The sequence below is a fragment of the Lynx canadensis genome, chromosome D3 (genome assembly GCF_007474595.2).
Source record: "Lynx canadensis isolate LIC74 chromosome D3, mLynCan4.pri.v2, whole genome shotgun sequence".
Lineage (NCBI taxonomy): Eukaryota > Metazoa > Chordata > Mammalia > Carnivora > Felidae > Lynx > Lynx canadensis.
The window spans coordinates 65789093-65812284 of NC_044314.2; the positions used below are offsets into that span (position 1 = coordinate 65789093).

At 44.4% G+C, this 23192-nt stretch overlaps 1 protein-coding gene across 4 annotated transcripts in view; it reads right to left on the reverse strand.

The window, feature by feature from the left end:
• The window catches only part of LOC115498770 (protein HIRA), a 92427-nt gene that overhangs the window by 10739 nt on the left and 58496 nt on the right, over window positions 1-23192 (reverse strand). For 3 of the 4 annotated variants that reach the window (XM_030292408.1, XM_030292409.1, XM_032595441.1), the window contains 8 exons: window positions 14216-14420; window positions 13711-13815; window positions 12304-12452; window positions 10953-11114; window positions 10302-10360; window positions 9844-9949; window positions 7835-7957; window positions 7169-7332 (listed from right to left, as the gene is read on the reverse strand). In XM_030292408.1, coding sequence (XP_030148268.1) covers window positions 7169-7332; window positions 7835-7957; window positions 9844-9949; window positions 10302-10360; window positions 10953-11114; window positions 12304-12452; window positions 13711-13815; window positions 14216-14420 — 1073 coding nt within the window. Of the gene's footprint in view, window positions 1-4961; window positions 5051-7168; window positions 7333-7834; window positions 7958-9843; window positions 9950-10301; window positions 10361-10952; window positions 11115-12303; window positions 12453-13710; window positions 13816-14215; window positions 14421-23192 lie in introns of all 4 variants that reach the window. The other variant, XM_030292410.2, reaches the window with a different exon arrangement.

The window sequence follows — 23192 nt, forward strand, 5'->3', positions numbered from 1 at the left end:
ACCATAAAAGTGCTCACAAAGAAACTCAACAAGAGTACAGTGTTCATATTCAAACCTGCCCTCAGTATCTCGATAAAGAGACTACAAAGCAGTTTTGCTTTTTTAAAAAGAATAAATTCAGCATAGTGCTGAGGTCAGGAGTTGGCTATTTCTACACCTGCTCTAAGACCTCTTCTACATACTCTTTAATTGCTCACTTCCCTAGACGCCCTTGCAACGAGTGTGCTCAAGTGATTTGCTGGTTGCCTGTGAAGCATGGACTAACTTCTGGGTAGCTTTTCCTTTTCTTTCTTTCTTTCCTTTTTTTTTCAATATATGAAATTTATTGTCAAAATGGTTTCCATACAACACCCAGTGCTCATCCCAAAAGGTGCCCTCCTCAATACCCACCCCCCACCCTCCCCTCCCTCCCACCCCACATCAACCCTCAGTTTGTTCTCAGTTTTTAAGAGTCTCTTATGCTTTGGCTCTCTCCCACTCTAACCTCTTTTTTTTTTTTCCTTCCCCTCCCCCATGGGTTTCTGTCAAGTTTCTCAGGATCCACATAAGAGTGAAACCATATGGTATCTGTCTTTCTCTGTATGGCTTATTTCACTTAGCATCACACTCTCCAGTTCCATCCACGTTGCTACAAAGGGCCATATTTTGTTCTTTCTCATTGCCCTGTAGTACTCCATTGTGTATATAAACCACAATTTCTTTATCCATTCATCAGTTGATGGACATTTAGGCTCTTTCCATAATTTGGCTATTGTTGAGAGTGCTGCTATAAACATTGGGGTACAAGTGCCCCTGTGCATCAGTACTCCTGTATTCCTTGGGTAAATTCCTAGCAGTGCTATTGCTGGGTCATAGGGTAGGTCTATTTTTAATTTTCTGAGGAACCTCCACACTGTTTTCCAGAGCGGCTGCACCAGTTTGCATTCCCACCAACAGTGCAAGAGGGTTCCCGTTTCTCCACATCCTCGCCAGCATCTATAGTCTCCTGATTTGTTCATTTTGGCCACTCTGACTGGCTTGAGGTGATATCTGAGTGTGGTTTTGATTTGTATTTCCCTGATAAGGAGCGACGTTGAGCATCTTTTCATGTGCCTGTTGGCCATCCGGATGTCTTCTTTAGAGAAGTGTCTATTCATGTTTTCTGCCCATTTCTTCACTGGGTTATTTGTTTTTCGGGTGTGGAGTTTGGTGAGCTCTTTATAGATTTTGGATACTAGCCCTTTGTCCGATATGTCATTTGCAAATATCTTTTCCCATTCCATTGGTTGCCTTTTCGTTTTGTTGGTTGTTTCCTTTGCTGTGCAGAAGCTTTTTATCTTCATAAGGTCCCAGTAGTTCATTTTTGCTTTTAATTCCCTTGCCTTTGGGGATGTGTCGAGTAAGAGATTGCTACGGCTGAGGCAGAGAGGTCTTTTCCTGCTTTCTCCTCTAGGGTTTGGATGGTTTCCTCTCTCACATTCAGGTCCTTTATCCATTTTGAGTTTATTTTTGTGAATGGTGTGAGAAAGTGGTCTAGTTTCAACCTTCTGCATGTTGCTGTCCAGTTCTCCCAGCACCATTTGTTAAAGAGGCTGTCTTTTTTCCATTGGATGTTCTTTCCTGCTTTGTCAAAGATTAGTTGGCCATACGTTTGTGGGTCTAGTTCTGGGGTTTCTATTCTATTCCATTGGTCTATTTGTCTGTTTTTGTGCCAGGTAGCTTTTCCTTTTCTGATGTTGCTAGTACTGGCTTCCTACTATCCTCTTTCCTTGAACTTGGGTATGAAAGCTACCTGTGACCACGAGGTAAAGGCCAGGAGAATCACAGAGATATAGGGGTACCACCTACCTCCAGATGACTTAGAGAGAGAGAAAAAAAAAGATTTCAGCACCATTAGAAGGAGTATCATTTACCTGCAGCTGAAAGCATTTGTTATGGATACCAGGGACCGTGAGCAGACCAGCTATATTAGGTAATTTACAGAAGGTAAAAAGCAGGTAGGACTACACCTTCCCTCCTGTGAAGAGAGCTCCAGGCTCTCCTAGACAAAGCTCCAATGAGGTATCCTGCTTGGAGCTGGCACGAACAAGCAGCAGGAAGGAGTGGGAGAAAAGAGCACATGGCTAATAATTGGTGGCCTGCTTGTGCCCCCTTCCATCTGCACCATATTGGCCTAGCATGCTTACCCTGAGGCTGAGACAGAAAACTACTACGTAGTAGAGCTCCAGCTGACATCCTAAGCTAAGGCTCCCAGAGTGGCTGCTGGATCACAGAGTGAACCTCTACAACTTGGCCCAGAGAAGGGTTGGTCAGACATGTGCCAGCCTATCTCTCACCCAAGAAGATGTCCTGTCAGGGTGCTCCGGAGGTGATTAGTGGTAAAGAAACAGCTTTACTCTTACTGATAATTCAGAACCCTTCCCGTTGGGGACCTAGCTACACAAACAGAAACAGAATTCAGACAGCTAATGTGCTAGTGACAAAGGATTAAGCTGGCATGTGGAGAAGGTAGAAGGCCAGAGAATGACACCTTTGCCTTAGGAACATTTATTGATGAGAAAGAGGCTGAGCAAGCTTCTGCCAGACTTGAGGGCATAGGGGGATCAAAGCAGGGGCCAAAATGAAAAGTGGGAGTTCCTGGTAAGTCATCCCCCACCTTCTGCTGCCACCCCAAGGGGATGTACCCTAGAATAAGGGTAAACTGGAAGTAAACCAGACCCTGCACAAATGAGTATCTGGCTTTGAATTCCAAGACAGCCCAGAAAACCTAAATCCCTGAACTGGGTTGAGGGGACACTGCAGTACTGATGCCTCAAGAACTGGCAGCAGCAAATAAAAGTACTCCATGAAATAAAGGAACATTACCTAAGTCCTCATATCATTCCTACAAATAATTTTTCAAATAACATGTCCAGCAGACAGTTAAAAATAATCAAACGTGTAAGGAAATAGGAATATAAATGAGAAAGCACAGACACATCTATAGACAAGAGAAACAGATCCACAAGGGTTCCTGATACCAGAATTATCAGACATACAACTTTAAAACAACTAAACTTACTATGCTCAAGCAGATAAAAGACTAAATTGAAAATCTGGGGAGAAAACTGAAACTACAAAAAAATTATACAGAAGATTTTAAAAAGAGAGGACATTACATCTCTCTGATGATGGGGAAAATGGAAAGGAAGATATAACTGAAGAAGAGAACCAAGAAAAATCCACAGTATGAATGAAAGAAACAGACTATGGGCTTTGTAAAACTTCAGAACAATAATAGAGGATCCCAAAAGAACTTACAAAGCAATGGAAATCAGATTTACAGCAGTGATTTTTAGCAACAACAGTGGATGTTAAAACTGTGGCACCATACCTTCAAAGGTGTAAGGGGAATTGGGACTTTGAAGGTAGGATTCTATTAACTGACCAAATTAAGATCTATTACAACAAAATAAAAATCGAATAAAACACACAGGCCAAGCACACACCATGGCCTATAGAACCTATGAGGTTTGACCCTCCAACCTTTCTGACTACAGCCCTTTTCACCCTCCCATTGCTATTCTGCTCAGCTATTCCTTCCACATTGCAAGCCCTGCCACCTCAGGGCCTCTGAACTTGCTGTTCCCTCTGCCTGGATGTTCTTCTTCCAGTTATGTGTGAGGCTTTGCCCCTCACCTTTCTGGTCTCTCTGCTCAGTTAGTTAAGGCTTCCTTGATTACCCAATATAAAATAGCATCCTGAAAGTATCCCCTTGCCCTCTTTATGTTTGTCCATAGCACCACCCCCACCCATCACAATACATGTATTTGCTCAGTTGTTTAGAATCTGCTTCTCTGCACAAGAAAGTAGACCTATGAAGGTGGGGCCTGTCAGCTTTGTTCACTGCTCACTGTCCCATGCCTGGCCACAGCGGGTGCTCCATCAGTATTTGCTCAGTGACTAAAGAAGAAGCTGGGGAGCTAACTTATATCTACAACTCCCATCCCTCACCAACCTGTTCCTTTCAATGAATTAGCAGCCGTATGTGCAAGCCAAAAATTCTGGAGGCAACTGTATGCATACTCATTATTCTCTCTTAATCTATTCCATATCCACCCATCCACCCACCAAGTCTGGTTGGATCTGCCTCCAAAATACAACTTGAATCTTTCTCCTTTCCTCTCTCCATGGCCATTGTGCCAATCCAAGTCACCTTCACCTATTGCAAGACTGCTGCAAAAAACAAGCTCTTACTGCTTTGCTACATCAGTTCATATCACTCCTGCTGACTGATCTGGGTCACTTCATGTCACCGCTGCACAAACTCCTCCAACAGCTCCAGCTCCTCACAAGGTCTCAATGATCTCCTTCCTGTTCATCTGTCTCACCTAATCTCACACCACCCTCTCCTTTGCCTACTATACTCCAGCCACAGTGGCCCCCATGTACCACGCCCTCTTTGCATTCACTATCACTTTTACCAGGAGACTCCCAGGTCTCAGCAGAGTTGGCTCATTTTTATCCCTGGGTTTCATCCTAAAAGTCCCCTTCTGGGTCCTCCCTGGCTGCTCATTCCCAGGCACCTTCGGCTTATTGCTCTGCTTATTTCCTTCTTAGCATAATCCATGGTCTAAAACTATCTTGTTGATTGAATTGCTTACTTGCTTCTGTCTGCCTCGCTACCAGACTGGGAGCTCCAGGAAAGCAGGGAAAGATCTTTCATCTTCTCTACTGAACAAACCCACAGCCCCTGGCAGGCAGCTTTCCTCAGCACACGAGCATGCGTGGCCGAGCACTCTCTAGGCCCCTGATGCCAAAGACCCAGCTCCTGCCCACAAGTGCAGTACTGACATCTCAGCCTCTCACTGATGCTGGGCTCCAAGGCGGTGTGCTGAAGAAGTCTAATGGGGAAGAATTTCAAAGCACTTTGACTTATTTTTCATCTCTACCTTCACTTTTTAAGACAGAATTCTTGTGGCAAGAATGAAAGCAGCACCTACCACTACCGTTGACTCCCACTGGCTTCCAGTGGAGTAGTGAACCGGACCCAGTAAGTCCTTGCATATTTCTCGGAGTCGGTATTCAAACCCTAATTACGGGAAAAAACAAAACAAAAAAAAAACAACAAAACAAAACAGAAATAGGAACACATTACAAAAAGAAATAAAAAATCAAGAATATGCTAAGTTGTTGTGTATATCAAAATAGACTGAACAAATGTTTATTTTATTGGCTGCTTTGGGCAAAAAGCCTCCTCAACGACTCTCAGTTTGGGGCACTGACACCCATAATGATAGACTCACTCACGAACCCACTCCCTTGATAGCATATACAGCAGCCCCTCTATGTGGTGGGCCCATGGGAAAAATGAGATGTGGCCAGCTCTGGGACAAACTCCCCAAGGTGATGGGAAAATGTGGGAATTGTGGAAGGAGGGGAGTGGGCTGGTCAGATTTGTTTCAGACAAGACATGCTGACAGTGAGAGGAGATCAGCAGGGTCAGGAGGCACCTTCGGGAAGTAAGAGATAGCAAGGGTATGAATTTAGAGTGAGGTGGTGATGGAACAGAGGAGATAGGAGAAGCAGTCACCGGCCCATCAACTCACAGGTTATGGCACAGCCACGTGGAGTGCCACAAATGCTGGTGGCAGAATCTGGGGGCCTGTTAGCACTGGTGGCAGCTGAAGCCATAGGGTATGATGAAATCGCCCAAAGATAAGGGTGGAGAATAAGAGGGTGATGCTGGAATCTGAGGAATTTTAGAAGTGAAAGGGGTCTCCCTTTAAAATTTTAGTCCTTTTATAGTCAAGGAAGCAAGAAATAGAACAGAGGTGACTTGTATTATTGGACGCAGGAACAGATGTGTGAAAGATGGAAAAGAGAAGCAAGCAGAAGTGATCCCACAAGTAGGTGCAGGCCCCAGAGGAGGCAGTGACTTTGTTCAGGGTGTCAGGATGAGTCCTGATCAACACCCAGGATGAAGTAAATTAGAGGAGCCAGAGGACAGGTCTCCCCAGGGGATTGGGGTATGAGGTTCAGATGTGACAGGAGCACCCCAGCAAAGGTGTGGGCTTGGGAAGATTGAGTATTTAGAAGACTCAGTGACCACACAGGCTGGGCAACCATGCAGACTGGGCGGGAAGAGACAAATTAAACTCATCATTGGAGTCTGCTGGGAAGGACTTTGAGTTGGTCAGCCATATTTGTTGTCATCAGAGGTTTATATATACACACAATTATGTCATCAGAGGCAATGTGACATGTGAGCTCTGGAAGTGACACCTGTAGGGGTTCGGCACGTTTTTTTTCCCTCTTTTCTGTACTTTAAATTATAAACAAAATAGGGAGGGTGAGGTCAAAAGCAAACCAAAACCAAGAAGGCCAGGAGAGGCTGTGGGGAAGGCAGTTCTGTGACCAGGCCTGGAGCTGTGTGGTCACGCAGGGAGTTTTGGGAGTGCTAGTTCCCAAGCCACAACCCTGGAGGACAAGCTCAAGTGGGAGGAAGGTGGTAAGAAACAACCCCACACTTGCCTAGCAGAGAGATGAAAGTCTATTTATTGCAGGGCGCCCTGACAACAGGATGTCCACCTCTTCCAACACATCGAGCTTTCTGCTGACCGAAAAGGGAAGAGGGGGTGGTGGGAGAGATCAGAAGTACTGGCAGGGAAAGCTGGGCTAGAAGGCCATGGAGAGGTGCTGGACATCAGGCAGGCCCTTCCAGGGCAGGAGGGGCTTGGAGGAAGAGAGATGCAGGCTCAATGGATATTGCCAGAAGAAGCCCTCCTCTGGGGTGACCAGCTACCACTGAAGCTCCAGGGTATGAGGGAAGGCAAGAGTCTGAGCCTTCTGCTCCTCTGGAGCATGTCTGTTTAAGCATCCTATGCCCCCACCCCCTCCTACTGCCAGTCCTCCTGGTCCTCAGGGCCTACCCAATTCAGGGTCTCAGAGTCTATAATAGGGTTGGATGCCTGCTGAGCTGCTTTGACTACAGCTCAGGCTAAGAGATGGGGGCTGAGGGCCATCTTGCTGATGGGGCAGTTGGAGTCCAGGGCCTCTGGGGGTAAACATAGGAGACTGGGAGGAAGGAGAGTGCAGACAGTCCTAGGCCACTGCATCTCTGCCTTGATTCATGGGCTTTCTGGAAGATCATGTTGGGATAGAAATTGAGCCAGACCCAGGAAGGTGGAGGGACCACCAGAAACCTCACCTTCATTCACAAGGTACCGAGCGTAGAGGAGTAGCCAATGGCGGTACTCATGGCTGGACTGCAGGGTGAGTGCTGCTGCAACCTGATTCTCCAGGTAGGCCAGGGTGGTCTCCTGCTGCACTACATGAGGCACGGAGAAGAGTCGGGCTGCCTGTCTTCCTGAACTGCAAAGATTGGCAGAGCAAGCATCATGAGGCAGTGGGCACTGCATGGGGCAGGAGGCTGCCACCTTGTGCCCTTGGACACCAGTGAGGAGCCAGTAAAGAGGCAGGTGTCAGACTCCACACTGGCCAAACCATCCCCAGGTCCCAGCCACAGGCCTCCTGGTCTGTCTAGCATCCTGGGTGTATCCCACCCTGTAACTCCTATCAAGGCCCCTGAGGTGACAGGCCAGCAGCCCATTCCCCCACTGCCCTTCAAAATACTGCCCATCATCATGTCCATGACACATAGCAACTCAGACCACCATCTGTGCTCTGAAGTGACAGGGCTTGTGACCCAGCACTATGTGTTATTACCTAATATGGGCCCACGATCCTTGGCACCTTCGAGCCTGCCTGTTTTAAGCAGTAGCCAGGCAAAGGAGATGGGCAGTCAGAGCGCAGGCCTGGGTGGGACTGTGCTTGTGTGACCCAGCCACCACCCCCAGCAAATTGGGTCACCTACGTGGAGGCACGGCCCTGGACTATGGCTAAAGGTCCGGAGCACAACATGGCGTCCTGGGGAGGCAGGCTGCTCCTGAAGTCTGCACACTGGGCCAGGGAGTCCTGCTTGTCAGAAACCAGGTTCCTGGGGAGGCAACAGTAGGAGCAGAGGTCAGGAAAACCAAGAGGTCCACCAGAAAGGCTGGCAGTGAGGCCACCAAGGAGCAAGCACCACATGACCTGTGGTCAGAGCACCAGCAGAGGCTGAGTGTCACTGCATTCTCTCCATAGAGTACTCATGGACAGGTTTCATTATGAGGCAAAACTGATGATGGTGAAGGTCACCAACAGGGCTCTTGCTGGGACCACTTGAGCTCCATGGTCTCAGCACTTGAGGACAGAGGCCTGTGTGTGAAGTGTGCATCGGATGCCTGTCTGCCTGGGGCCCACCTGGCCTAGCCCTTGGAAGCTTCCAGGAATGCCAGGCCATAGCCTTCCTGAGCTTCTACAGCATCACAAGCAATCGGCTTCTCAGGACTTTCACATTTTTGTTAAGAAAACATTCTACCCACACTTTTAAAATAGTTGGGTGCTGGGGCGCCTGGGTGGCTCAGTCAGTTAAGTGTCTGACTTCGGCTCAAATCATGATCTCAGAGTTCACGGGTTCGAGCCCCACATTGGCCCCTGTGGTGACAGCTCAGAGCCTGGAGCCTGCTTCAGGTTCTGTGTCTCCCTCTCTCTCTGCCCCTCCCCCGCTCATACTCTGTCTCTGTCTCAAAAATAAACATTAAAAAAAAATTAAAAAAAAAAAAAAAAAAAGTTGGGTGCCTTTGTAAAAATGTTTCCAAAATACAGAGCCAACATTTCTCTTCTTAAAGAAACAGCCTATTTCCATAATTACAGTAATCACATATAATATACAAGGGTTTGTAACTTGGAAGAGCTATGAATGGGGAGGTTTTTTTTTTAATATTTTATTTTTATTTATTTATTAAAAAATTTTTTTTAAATGTTTGTTTATTTTTGAGAGAAAGAGAGTGTGAGCCAAGGAGGGGCAGAGAGAGAGGGAAACACAAAATCTGAAGCAGGCTCCAGGCTCTGAGCTGTCAGCACAGAGGCCAACAGGGCTCGAACCCACGAACTGTGAGATCATGACCTGAGCCGAAGTCAGACGCTTAACTGACTGAGCCACCCAGGTGCCCCCAAAAATATTTTATTAAGTAATCTCTATACCTAATGTGGGGCTCGAACTTACAACCTCAAGATCACATGCTCTACCAACTGAGCTAGCCAGGGACCTGTTTTTTTTTTTTTAACTCAAGAAAGAAATCTCAGTGGCAGGATAAACTTGTGCCTGGCAACTCTTGACAGACAAGGGCTGGAGGACAGATAGCTGGCTTGGGTATGAAGGACCAAAGGTGCAGGCAGAAGAAAAGAGTGGCTGGTACACAATGTATAGGCTTCACATGTCTCGATTAAGATCTTGGAGGAATAGAGATTTGACAAATACAGAAAAGAGCTCTAAACTCCAAAATGGGCCGAGGAAAGACAGACCATGACACATGGCGAGTGATGGTGCAAACTTACTAATTCACAAAGTCAGCGGAAGCGCTACTTGGCTCTTGCTAAGCTACAAAAATTGATGAGTGGTGGCAATGTTGTTGTGAAGCCCACTCACCTATGCTGACAATGCTAAGGACGCCAGGCTGGACATGTGTATTGACAACCAATTTTCTTAATTTACAAAAATTTTTAATTTTCAAATGCCCATTCCAAAGTGACCTCAGAGAATAATGCAGAAGGAAAGCACCCCTGCCCAGGGACAGTGGGGCATTATTGGTGGGTTTAAGCTCTCTCTTTCCTTGTATAAAGCAGATAGAGCCCAGCAGGGCTGCCACTGTTGCCCGAACCACAGGGCTTTACTGTGAGGAGAAGCCAGGCCAGGAAGGCCTGACTGCCAGGACCAGAAGTCTGTTGCAGCTCAGACGGACACTCTCCCAGAAGGGCAGGGCTAGGGGCTGGCTTACTTACCATGTAGAAAGTGATGGATTAAAGCAGTATGCCTTCCCATCGGACAGGTTCATCACTGGGATTCCATGCTGTGTCAGCAAGATCTGTGACACTGTCATGTCACTTCCTAGGGAGACAGTACAAGAATGGGTTCTGGGTGTGTTCTGATCAGCAGGTGCCTGCATATGACCTAAGGAGAAACGTAAACCACGGCTCCCATTGTCCCAGCAACACGTGCCTTCACACTGACTCAGCAACTAGGCAGCTGCTGCTCTTCTGTGCATGCTGGTCTCACTGCCACCCACTAGGCTATTTGTCACCTCTCAGAGACCCATTCAAATGTGCCCCGGGAGAGAATGCACCTTCTCCAACACTGAATGCCTCAGGCTGGGCCCAGAGCCTGGTTCATGTCAGGAACTGAAGCTCCCCACCCCCTCCCCACCCCCTGGGAACAAGGGGTGGTCCACCGCTGAGGTTACCTGCCAAGATGGAGTGTAGCGATTCTTCTTTCACCACAACTACCTGTCTGTGAACATCCCTAGGAGAGAGACAGGGAACAGCTTACTCTCCAGTTGGAGTAAATACATCAGAGTGTGCCTTGGTGGTCAGACCCCACTCTACGGTTCCTGGTATAGAGCCAGCCCTTGCTTCCCCAGACAGGGGCTCTGTGCCACAAGTGGCTTCCACTCCCCATGTGTCACTACACTACCTCTGTACAAGTCTACAGATGAGGGCTTAGGCAACAGAGCTGTGGGGTCTGCCACCAACACCATGCCAACTCTGGGAGAAGCGTGGCCAGGCTCTGGCAGCTGAGATCCCATTTCTGGACCCTGGCACATGCAATCAGGCATATGATTTGTCATGAGGTTTGCTCCTTTAAGGATGGTGGCAGGGGTAGGCAGCCTGCCCCACTTCCTTGCACATCCTCCCTCCCCCAACACGGGATGGCTATCACAAGCAGTGTATGACTGCTTAGGGCCCCTCAGGCGTTAAGACCCCCAGACCTACAGTGTCCAAGGACTGTTCTGCTGAGTGGCCTCCTTTGCTTCCTTCTTTGTCCCTGCAGTGAGAGGGGATCTGCACAGCCCTATCCTGCTTGGAGCCCATCCCACCCTGGGCCTGCCTCTCACCAGACAGATAATGTGGCTGCAGCCGTGAGTGCCATGACGTAGGAACCCGTGCAGTGCAAAGTGGAGATTGGGGACGGCAGGAGGATGGGAGGGAGGAGACGGCGACCACAGGCGGAGAACACTGACAGCATCCTCTTTTCACAGGCGACACATACCACGTCACTGAAAAGGTAGAGAAGGGACAGGTGTCATGATGACAGGGAGCTGTGGCAGAGGCAGCAGCCTTGAAATGCAGAACGTTTCCTCTTTCTGTGCCCACCTATACTTGCTGTGACCTTCCTTTGAGCAGAAGCAGCAGAGGGAGAGGTGGAGCAAGGGCTTGCCACAAGGATCAGGGTAGCAGGGCTCATGGGAGCTTAGCCTAAATGAGACCTGATTAAAGAGAATGTGTTCTCCTTCCCTTCAGCGGCTGCTTGAGCTTTTCTGAGCTCAGACTAATGTTGATCCAGGGGGAGCCCACAGCAGTATCTACCACACAGGCCTCTTAGTCATTCATGGGTGCCTGGGATTGAGAAGCTCAGTCTACTCATCTTGGCAGAGAATAAAAAGGAGGTACAGAATGATGGTTCCTTCTAGGTGCAACATTATGCACCCGCTCAGAGCCCATGGGAACCGTGACCTAAGATGGAAGGCCGAGTACTTGTAGGCACTATGAAAGCATTTTACATGCAGTCTCATGATAACTAATTAAGGATCTAGTTAAAATGACTGTATCTAAGCCAATTATCTTTGTAAAATCCTTATAATAGTACCAAATACATGGTCCTGACGGCAGATCCTATACTTCAACAGACACCTGAGGAAAACACTGGTCCTCTTTTCAGATCAAGCACATGTAAAAACAGCTCCAGGGGATTGTGTCCTGGAAGCCCACGGGAAGACACTGGATGACTAACCACTGAATTAAGCTCTCCCCTCATACAGAATATGGACAGGGCTGGGCTGGGGACTCACAGGACAATCAGAAATCCATCCTGTTCTCCCTGGATGAAAATCTGGGGTCCAGAGAAGGAACCATTCCACGTCAGAGAGAGCCAGGCAGAGCTCAGCCTGGAACCTGACCAGATAAGGGAATCATAACATTTGGGTTGAAATCCTGCCTTGGGTGACCCTCTAAGACAGTTTCCCCACCTGTAACATGGTGATAATGATGCCGGCTTTATTAGGTCTTGTGGGGACTGAGATGACAGATACACGTCCTAAGCCCAGGGCAAGGCATGGTACAGGCCTCTGTGAGAGCTAGCACGTAGGGCAATGCACCATGCCTCAGACAGTAACAGTGCCACACAGCATAGCACGTGGTGCTTGGTTGACATTAAAGGCTGGGCTGGGCGAAGACCCTCACCCTTACCAACTGCCAGCAGCAGTGAGGATCCGGCTGGTGAGCACCGTCTCCCACTCCTTCCCTTCCCGGTTACACTTCAAACGACTTAGCTTCACGCCCCCCACAGCAGTCACTTCATTCTCCACTTCAATGTACATGGAGGGATCGGAGCTCACCTGTATGGAAGAAAACAAACAAAATGTCTTTTCAGGTGATGGTGGGCCCACTGAGACTTGGGTCATGTGACAGATGAGATGTTCAGAGACCCCGCAGCAGGAAAAAGACACAGAGAAGTAGACAGAGCTGGCTAGCCAACAGGACGGTGGTGGCATATGTAGTAATGGGGTGGGACAAGTAGGATGGAGGTCCAGATGTGTGGCCCCCAGAGAAGGGAGAGGGCTGGGAGCTGGCTCAGCCTCATCTCTCATGCCTAGGGAGCTGATGGATGGATAGCCCATATGGAAAACCAAGGGAGAACAGCTGAACAGTCTGCACTCATATGGCCAAACAAGTGGGTGAGGTGGGGCAGAGGGCTGGATGCTGCTGGGAGACGGGTCCCTTCACAGATCCCCAGAAACCAAGAACAGCCCTAAGTGGCACTCAGTGGTAAAGCCCCTGGGTTATGGGGTGGGGCAGCTAGAGTTTGGAAAAGGGTTTGTGTGCCCTGTCTCCGAGTACATCAACAACAAGAACAAACCATGTAGGTCCCTACCTTTAGGCCCAGAAAGCCTTGTGGTGGGAAGGGCTGACACCTCTGGTATCCCATGAGGACCAGCTTGGGTGGGGCAGTGTATGCTCAGTAGAAAGTGACCTGTATGCGGGGCCCTAGAAGGTTTCCCAAGGATGTGCATCTGAGCTGAGGAACAAGAGGCATAAACCTATGGCACGTCCAAGGTCAGGTGCTAGACTAAGTGAATGGAAGAGCTCTGGGTATAAAGGATTCTTTGCTCTAGAGCTGTGCTTTGAACAAGTACATGGTCATAAGCTTCTACTCCAAGAGCTCAAACAGCTCTGATGATGACTCTGCTGGGTCCTGGGAAGAGGACAGGGCCAGTGAGCTGGTTGAGAGACAGGCCATTATGATTCAGTCCAACTATATCAAGTCTGAGGCTACCAAAGGCTGAATGTGGAGCTGAAGGAGGCTACCAAAAGGAACAACTGAGACAAGTCTTGAAGGAGCTGGCCATCCAGAAGATGGCAGCAGGACTGGAAGAGCGAAGCACAGAGAAGAGAAATATGCATGTGTGTGGGCAGGCAGCAAGGGGGCCCTTGGGGAAGAGGCTAGTAATGGGCCCTGATCAGCTACAACTTCCCCCAGAAAGAGATGGAGAGCCCCTGGAACGCAGCCCTAAGTCAGTGACAATTGAGGGTTTACACAGGGGGAGAGTGGAGAGAATGTGCACGCTTGTTGGGGGAGACAGGAAACCTACTCACCTGGAGGGTAAATGCTCTCTGGGGGCCTGGCATGGGCAGCTTCAGTGCAGGTGCTGGTACAGACAAACACACGGTGTCCTTCTCTGCGGTCAGGGCGGCTGGGGACTGCAAGAGCAGAAATGTCCCTGAGCCCCACCCCAGCACTGTAGGGCAATGTCAGGTAAAGGTGAGTCACCCACAGGTGACACCGGGCTGGTTCCCCAGGCATTTCCACCCACTCTGTGAGGGTGAAAGTGCAGATGAATGCTCTAAAGATCCTCACTTTCCAGATGAATAGCTGACCTCAGGGCACTGCTCAAGGACTCTGAGTGGGTTGAGCGCCAGGTGTGGGGCAGCATGGCCTCCATACTACCTCTGGGGGTACGCATGTCTCGCCAACTATTCCCAACTGATAAGGCACACTGTGGCATGCACAGCCTCTCTTATCCCACTTGGGCACATGGGGACTCCAGCACTGAGGTTATGAGGTAGGCTGGGGGAGGCAGCATGGGCCCGATGGCCTCACCTGGACAGACAGAGAAACAGGCATGAGCCGAGACTCCTTCCGAGGTCGCCCTTTCTTCTTCTTCTCCACTGTTTCCACCTCAAGCTCCAGTTTTCGCTTGGACAGCGAGGAGGGCTTGGCCACAGGGACTTTTTCGTCGCTGTCACTGCTGCTCTCCAGGAGGTCCCGGGGCCTCAGGTCTTTCACAAGGTTCTGCTCTTTCAACCTGCGCAAACAGACATCCATGGCTTTCTCCATGTGTCTATTACATTTATAATGATGAATAAAATCCATACTCATCGCCAAAAGTTAATAAATAAAAATTGTAAGAAAGGACTTCTGGTTTCTGCTCCAACATGCAAAGGGGTTGGAAGTTGTCTCTCTCATCTTCAAAGTAAGAGGAAAGCTGAAAAACTGAAAATCAACAACTCTTCTTAGATTCGTCAGAGAAGTAAGGTCACAAGGCAAACTGCCACCCTGAAAACTGGAGACACCAGGTGAAGACATAAAGCTATAGCTCACCCGCAGCCAAAGCCCCTGGAGCCCTAACTGGTAGGAAGACTTAAAATAACTGGTACACTGCTAGAGGTTGAGTGTGGGCTGGCTTGTGAGTTAAAACTCTTGGGGGGTCCAGTGGCAGAAGGGTACCCACACTTATGTTAACTTTACTTCCAGGAGCTCCAACAGGCTCTCATGGGTGAAGATCAGCGATGGAAAAATCCCCTGTGTGCTTTGGGCTGGCAGGGGGGGAAGAAAACCAGTTGAAACACACCCAGAGTTCCCTTCTCCTTAACAAAAGCCTACCTTTAAGAGGAACTACTTTACTAGAGTCCTATATAACTTGTGGGCAGGGCAATTAACCAACTACAGAGTAGCCTTACACACACACACACACACACACACACACACACACACACACACACACACGTTAAGGAACTCATCTGAAGGTCATAGCCCAGGGTCTCTGGTCCAAAAAAACAAAAGATTTAATCACAAGATAAGAGAATGTGTCTCCTCCCCCAAATCTCACCACCAATTAGACAGGGCTCAGGTATAATAAGGGTAGAATAACTAGTTTGAAGCTAGCAGAGGTTAGTTCATGAATTTAAGGAAAGGAGCTAGTTCCATAACTAAAAAGGCAAGGCAAAGCTTCAAGTGCTAATGTAGAATCTGCAGATAGTTATCCAGAAGATCTAGCTAAGATAATTAGCAAAGGTGGCTGCATCAAACAACAGATTTTCAATATACATGAAACAGCCTTGTATTGAAAGTAGATGCTATCTAGGACTTTTACACTTTTTTAAAGCTTATTTATTTTGAGAGAGGGAGAGAGAGAGCACGAGCAGGGGAGGGGCAGAGAGAGAGGGAGAGAGAGAGAACCCCAAGAAGGCTCCACACTATCAGCACACAGCTGGACATGGGACTTGAACTCACAAACTGTGAGATAACAATCTGAGCTGAAATCAAGAGTCGGATGCTTAACTGAGCCACCCAACCACCTCTAGGACTTAAAAAATTTTTTTTTTTATTTATCTTGAGAGAGAGAGAGGGTGAGACAGAGATAGATACAGAGAGAGAGAGAGAGAGAGAGAGAGAGAGGGGGGGAGAGAGGAGAGGGGAAGAGAAGAGAAGAGAAGGGAAGAGAAGAGAAGAGAAGAGAAGGGAAGAGACAGACACTCCCAAGCTGGCTCTGTGCTTTCAGCCTGATGCAGGGCTCAATCCTCCCACAAACCATGAGATCATGACCTGAGCCAAAATCAAGAGACGAACATCCAACCCACTGAGCCACTCAGGCATCCCTATCTAGGACTTCCATAGCTAGACAGAAGAAGCCAATGCCTGGCTTCAAAGGACAGGCTGACTCTATTGTTAGGGGCCAATGCAGCTGGTGACTTTAAGTAGAAGTCAATCTTCACTTACCATTCAAAAAATCCTAGGGCCTTAAGAATTATGCTACATCTACTCTGCCTATATCCTATAAACAGAACAAAGTCTAGAGAGAGCATATCTGTTTACAACATGGCTTACTACATATTTTAAGCTTACTGTTGTGACCTACTGCTCAGATAGAAAGATTCCTTTAAAAATATTACTGGTTCACTGACAATACACCTAGTCACCCAGGAACTCTGATAGAGATATATGAAATTAATGTTGTTTTCATGCTTGCTAGCACATCTGTTCTGCAGGCCATAGATCAAAAGGTAGTTTTGACTTTCAAGTCTTAATTATTAAGGAAATACATTTTCTAAGGCTATAACTGCCACAGACAGTGATTCCTGTGATGGATATGGACAAGGTAAATGGAAAACCTTCATCATCTAGATGCCATTAAGAACATTCAAGATTCATGGGAAGAGGTCAAAATAGCAACATAAACAGGAGTTTGGAATAAGTAAATTCCAACTCTCATGGATAACTTTCAGGGGTTCAAGACTTTATTGGAAGAAGTAACTGCAGATGTGGTTGAAATGGCAAGAGATCTAGAATGAGAAGTGGAGCCTGAAGATGTGACTGAGTTGCTACTATCTCAGGATCAAGCCTGAATGGATGAGCAGTTACTTCTCATGGTTTAGCAGAGAAAGTGATTTTTTTTATGTTTGTTTATTTTTGAGAGAGACAAAGAGAGCCCAAGTGGGGGAAGGACAGATAGAAGGGGAGAGAGGATCTGAAGTGAGTTCTGTGCTGACAGCAGCAAGCCTGATGTGGGGCTCAAACTCATGAGGCACGAGATCATGACCTGGGCCGATGTCAGATGCTCAACTGACTGAGCCACCCAGGTGCCCTGAGAAAGTGGTTTCTTGAGATGGAATCTAGAACTGAAGATGCTGTTAAGACTGTTGAAATGACAACAAAGGATTTAGAATATGACATAAACTCAGTTGATCAAACAGTAGCAGGCTTTGAGAAGATGGACTCCAATTTTGAAAGAAGTTCTGCTGCGTGTAAAATGCTATCAAATAGCATCATATGCTAGAGAGATTGTTCATAAGAGGTAGAGATTGTTCATAAGAGTCAATCGATGTAGCAAATTTCATTGTCTTATTTAAAGAAATTTCCACAGCCACCTCAGCCTTCAGCAATCACCACCTTGATCAGTCAGCAGCCATTAACACTGAGGCAGACCCTCCCCCAGCAAAAAGATTATGACTTGCTGAAAGCAGAGATGATGGTTAGCATTTTTTAGCAATGAAGTATTTTTTCCCTTAAGGTATGTACATTGCTTTCTTAGATATAATGCTATTATTGAACACTTACTAGACTACCATAGAGTATAAGCAACTTTTACATGTACTAGGAAACCAAAATATTCATTTAGCTTGCTTCACTACAATATTTGCTTTATTGTGGTGGTCTGGAACCTGCAACATCTCCAACATATACCCGTATGCCATTCTAACTCTACTTAAAATAAAACTGGAGTAGCTATATTAATTTCAGACAAAGTAGACAGCAGACTAAGGAAAATTATTAAGGATAAAGAGGAGCATTACATAATGATAAAAGGGACCTAAATGTATACATGCCTAACAAGAGAGTGTCAAAATACATGTGGCAAAAACTGATAGAACTGCAAGAAGTAGACAAATCCACAATTACAAGTGGAGATTTCACTCTACCTCTATTAGTAATTCAAAGATCCAGGAGACAGAAAATCAATAAGGAAATAATTAAATGAAAAGTACTATCATTTGAATTTAGCTGATATTTATAAAATACTTCATTCAACAATAATATACACATTCTTCTCCAGATCACAAAGAATATTCAGTAAGGTAGACCACATTCTGGTTCATAAAACATACTTAGAAAATAATTTTTTTTTAACATGTATTTATTTTTGAGAGACAGAGAGAGAGCGTGAGCAGAGGAGGGGCAGAGAGAGAGGGAGACACAGAATCTGAAAGCAGGCTCCAGGCTCTGAGCTGCCAGCACACAGCCTGATGGGGGGCTTGAATTCACAAACTGTGAGATCATGACCTGAGCCGAAGTCAGTTGCTCAACTGACTAAGCCACCCAAGGGCCTCAACAAATTTAGTATATGTGCTGCCGAAGCGAGCACGGGCCTCAACAAATTTAAAAGAATAAAAATCATACAAAGTATGCTTCAGGTCCACAACAGAATTAACCTAGACAATAATAACAGAAAGCTACCAGAAAATCCCCAGAGATTAAACCACAGACTTCTAAACAATATATGGGTCAAAGTCTCAAGAGAAATGTAAAAACATTTAATTAAATGAAAAAGTGCAATTTATCAAAATTTGTGGAACACAGTCAAAGCAGTGCTTAGAAGGAAATTTGTAGCAGAGAATGCATATTTTAGAAAAGAAGAAAGACCTGATATAAAAAATCTAAACTTTACCTTTAGGAACTAGAAAAAGACGAACAAGCAGAAGCAAATAAATAATAAGTAGCAATATAATAATATATTAAGGCAATAATAAGCAAGATAATATAAAGCAAATAGAAAATATAAATAATAAAAACTAGAAGAGAAACCCATGAAATTAAAGACAGGAAAACAACAGAGGAAAATCAATGAAATAAATAACTGATTCTTTGAAAAGAGCAATAAAATTAATAAACTTGTAGCTAGGCTAAGAAAAAAAGGGAAAAGACACAAATCACTAATGTCAGAAATGCAAAGGGGCCTTCACTACTGATCCCCTGGACAATAAAAGGAAGATAAAGGAATATTATGAATATACCCACAGATTGGATAACTTGGATGAAATGGGCCAGTTTCTTGAAAAAAAAAAAAAAATCCACTAAAACTCACACAGGAAAAAGAACTCATCTGAATAGGCCTATTAAAGAAATTGAATCAACAATTAGTAACTTTCCAAGAAAAAAAAGTACCAGGTCCACAGTCTTACTGGTGAATTCTACCAAATATTTAAGGAAAAAATTATACCAATTCTCTACAATATATTCTAGAGAAGAGAAGAAGAGGAGGTAGATCCTAACACTCATGAGGCAAATATTACCCAAATAAAAAATCAGATACTGATATTACAAGAAAAAAACAACACTATAGGCCAGTATCGCTCATGAACATAGATGTAAAAATCTTCAACAAAATATTGGCATATTGAATCCAACAATGTATAAGAATTACATACAATGACCAAATGGAATTTACTGTAGAAATGCATACTAGCTTAACATTCAAAGTGATTAATGTAGCATTGGTGGTATAGTGGTGAGCATAGCTGACTTCCAAAGTGATTAATGTAATCCATCACGCCCAACAAAGCTGAAGAAAAATCTTATGATCATATCAATAGATGGAGAAAAGGCATTTGACAAAACCTAACATCCAGTCATGACAAAAAAAAACTCTTAGGGACGCCTGGGTGGCTCAGTTGGTTACTTTGGCTTAGATCATGATCTTACAGTTCATGGGTTTGAGCCCTATGTTGGGCTCTGTGCTGACAGCTCAGAGCCTGGAGCCTACTTTGGATTCTGTGTCTCTGTTTCTCTCTGTCTCTCCCCAACTCGTGCTCTCTCTTTCTCTCTCAAAAATAAACATTAAAAAAACCCAAAAAAACCCCAACGTCAACAAAAAAACAAACCCAACCAAATTCTTAGCAAACCAGGATTAGAGAACTTCCTCAATCTGATAAAGAATATCCACAAAAAAACTTACAGCTAACATCATACTTGATGGTGAGACACTAGATGCTTTCTCATAAGACTGAGAAGGCAGCAAGGATGTCCCCTCTCATTAGTTCTAATATTGTAGTAAAAGTCCTAGCTAATGCAGCAAGGTAAGACAGAGAAATAAAAGGCATACAGATTGGGAAGGAGAAATAAAGCTGTCTTTATTTGCAGATGACATAATTGTCTTTGTAGAAAATCTCCAAGAATCAAAACAACAAAAACAGAATAAGCAATTATAGCAAGGCTTCAGGATACAAAGTTAACATACAAAAGTCCATGGCAGTAATGAACAACTGGTATTTGAAATTGTAATTACAATACTATTTACATTAGCATCAAAAATGAAGTAATTAGATATAAATCTAACAAAATATATCTAAATTCTAAATGAGGAAAACTATAAAACTGATGAAAGAAATCAAAGAACTAAAAAATGGAGATATTCTATGTTCATGGATAAAGGACTCAATATTGTTAAGATGTCAATTGTTCATAACTTGATCTAGAGATTAAATGGAATCCTAATAAAAATCCCAGGAAATTATTTTGTATGTATTGACAAACTGGTTCTAAAGTTTATATGGAAAGGCAAAAGACCTAGAAATAGATCCATACAAATATAGTCAACTCATCTTTGATTAAGGCAAAGGCATAGAAAAGATAGTCTTTTCAACAAATAATGCTGGAACAACTGGACAATCACATGCAAAAACTGAATCTAGACACATACCTTACATCTTCCACAAACATTAATTCAAAATGGATCATAGATCTATGTGGAAAATGCAAAACTATAAAATGAGAACTTAGAAAAAAACACAGTAGGAAGTCTAGATGAGCTTGGTTTTACATTACAAAGAGCTCACCAGGGTAAGTGTAGTTACCATCTGTCACCACACAAATTACTACAATACTATTGACTACAGTGGCAATGAGTTTTTGATATGATACTGAAAGCATGATCCATGACAGAAAAAATTTGGTTAGGTTGGACTTCTTTAACATTAGAAAATTATGCTCTGAGAAAGACATTGTTAAAAGAATGAAAGGATAAGCCACAGACTGGGAAAAAATATTTACAAATCACATTATCTGAGTAAGGACTTGTATCCAAAATATACAAAGAATTTGTAGAACAGTAAGAAAACAAGCAACCCAATTTAAAAAATAAACAAAAGATCTAAAGGGGCACCTCACCAAAGAAGATCCAGATGGCTAATAAGCATATGAAAAGATGGTCAACATTAGAAGTGAAAATCAGGGAATTGAAAATTAAAAAAATAAGAGATCACTCAATGATTATTAAAATGGTTAAAACCTAAAAAACTAATAACAAATGCTGAGCAAGGATGTGATCAAAAGAACTCAATCACTGTTGGTGGGAATGCAGTCATTGTGAAATATAGCCTGGGAGTTTCTTTAAAGCTAAACCTAGTTAGTCTTATGGCATGGCCCAGCAATGGCACTCCTAGGTATTTGCCCGAGTTGAAAACATTTATTCACACAAAAACCTCTACATGAATGTTCATAGCAGCCTTATATATTGTTTATACATAACTCCCCAAAATGGAAACTACCAAGATGTCCTTCAATGGGGGAATGGATAAACTGTGATATATACAAACTGTGGTACATCCATACAATGGAATATTATTTGGTAAAAAAAAATGAGCTATCAAACCATGAAAATGCATGTAAGAACATTAAATAGATATTGCTAAGTGAAAGATGCCCATTAGAAAAGGCTACATACAGTATGATTCCAATTATATGACGTTCTAGAAAAGGCAAAACTATGGAGACAGTAAAAAGGCCAGTGATTGTCAGGTGTTCAGGGAGGAGGAAGGGATCAATGAATAGCTACAGTACAAGGGATATTTAGGGAGAGGAAATTAGTGTGCATGATTATAATGCTGGATACATGACATTATGCATTTGTCAAAACACATACAACTATACAACACAAAGAGTGAACTCTAAACAATGGACAGTACTTCACAAAAAATTGTTAAAAAGCTTTAAAGTATAGGACTAAATACCCAGTGGAGTGTGATAATGGAATGTGATTATGTAGGACAGCATCCTTGTTTAGGAAGTGCCTCTCATAGGAAGAAGTGTCATGTGTTTATCATATGTGTTGTAGAGTAAAAGTAAAATCAAAACTGACAAACATGACAAAACCTGGTGAATCTAGGTGAAGGGTACAAAGATGTTCAATGGACTATTTTTCCATGTTGCTCAAGGTTTTAAAGTTTCAAAACAAAAGCCTATGAAAAAAAAGCCACTTCCAAGTCCTAGGTGCTGCTGACATAGAAAGTGTCTCATGCATTTTCTTGCACTTCTTCATTTTAATCTGTGTATATGTATGTGTGTAATGTGTTTATTTTTGGTGAATAGCTTTACTGAGATGTAACCCACATACCACACAATTGATGAACTTAAAATATACCATTCAACAGTTCTTGGTATCTTCACAAAGTTGTGCAACAGTCGCAATAGCAATTTCAGAGCATTTTCATCATCTCAGAAATAAACTCTGTATCTGTTACCACCCCCCAATTCTCCCATTCTAGTCCATTTTCTGTTTTCATAGATCTCCCCTGATGGGATGATCTAATCTATTTCCATTTCCAGAGATGTCCCCATTCTGGACGTTTCCTATAAATGGAATCACAGAATATGTGACATCCAGCATTGGTTTCTTTCACTTCACATATTTTCAAGGTTCATCCATGCTGTAGAATGTATTGGTACTTGACTCCTTTTTTATGACTGAATAGTACTTCATTATATGGATAACCACACCTTGCTTCCGTTAATGAACATTTGGTTGGTTTAAAGTTTTTGGCTACTGTGTATAATGCTGATAGGAACATTCATAAAGACATTCAATAAACGTTATTTGCATAGGCATGTTTTCATTTTTCTTGGATATTTACTGAAGACTGAAATTCTTGTGTCAGGGCCCCTGGGTGGCTTGGTTGGTTAAACATCCGACTTCAGCTCAGCTCATGATCTCATGGTTCATGAGTACGAGTCCCGCATCAGGCTCTGTGCTGACTGCTAGGAGCCTGGAGCTTGCTTCAGATTCTGTCTCCTGCTCTCTCTGTCCCTCTTCCACTCATGCTCTCTCTCTCAAAACATTTTTAAAAAGTTCCTTTGTCAAATGGCTATTTGAACATTCATATTAACGTTCAAATAAATGTTATTTGCGTAGGCAGGTTTTCATTTTTCTTGGGTATTTACTGAGGACTGTCAAGTGTTATGCCTATGTTTAATTTTTTAAGGAACTGCCACACTGTTTTCCAAAGTGTCTACCATTCTATATACC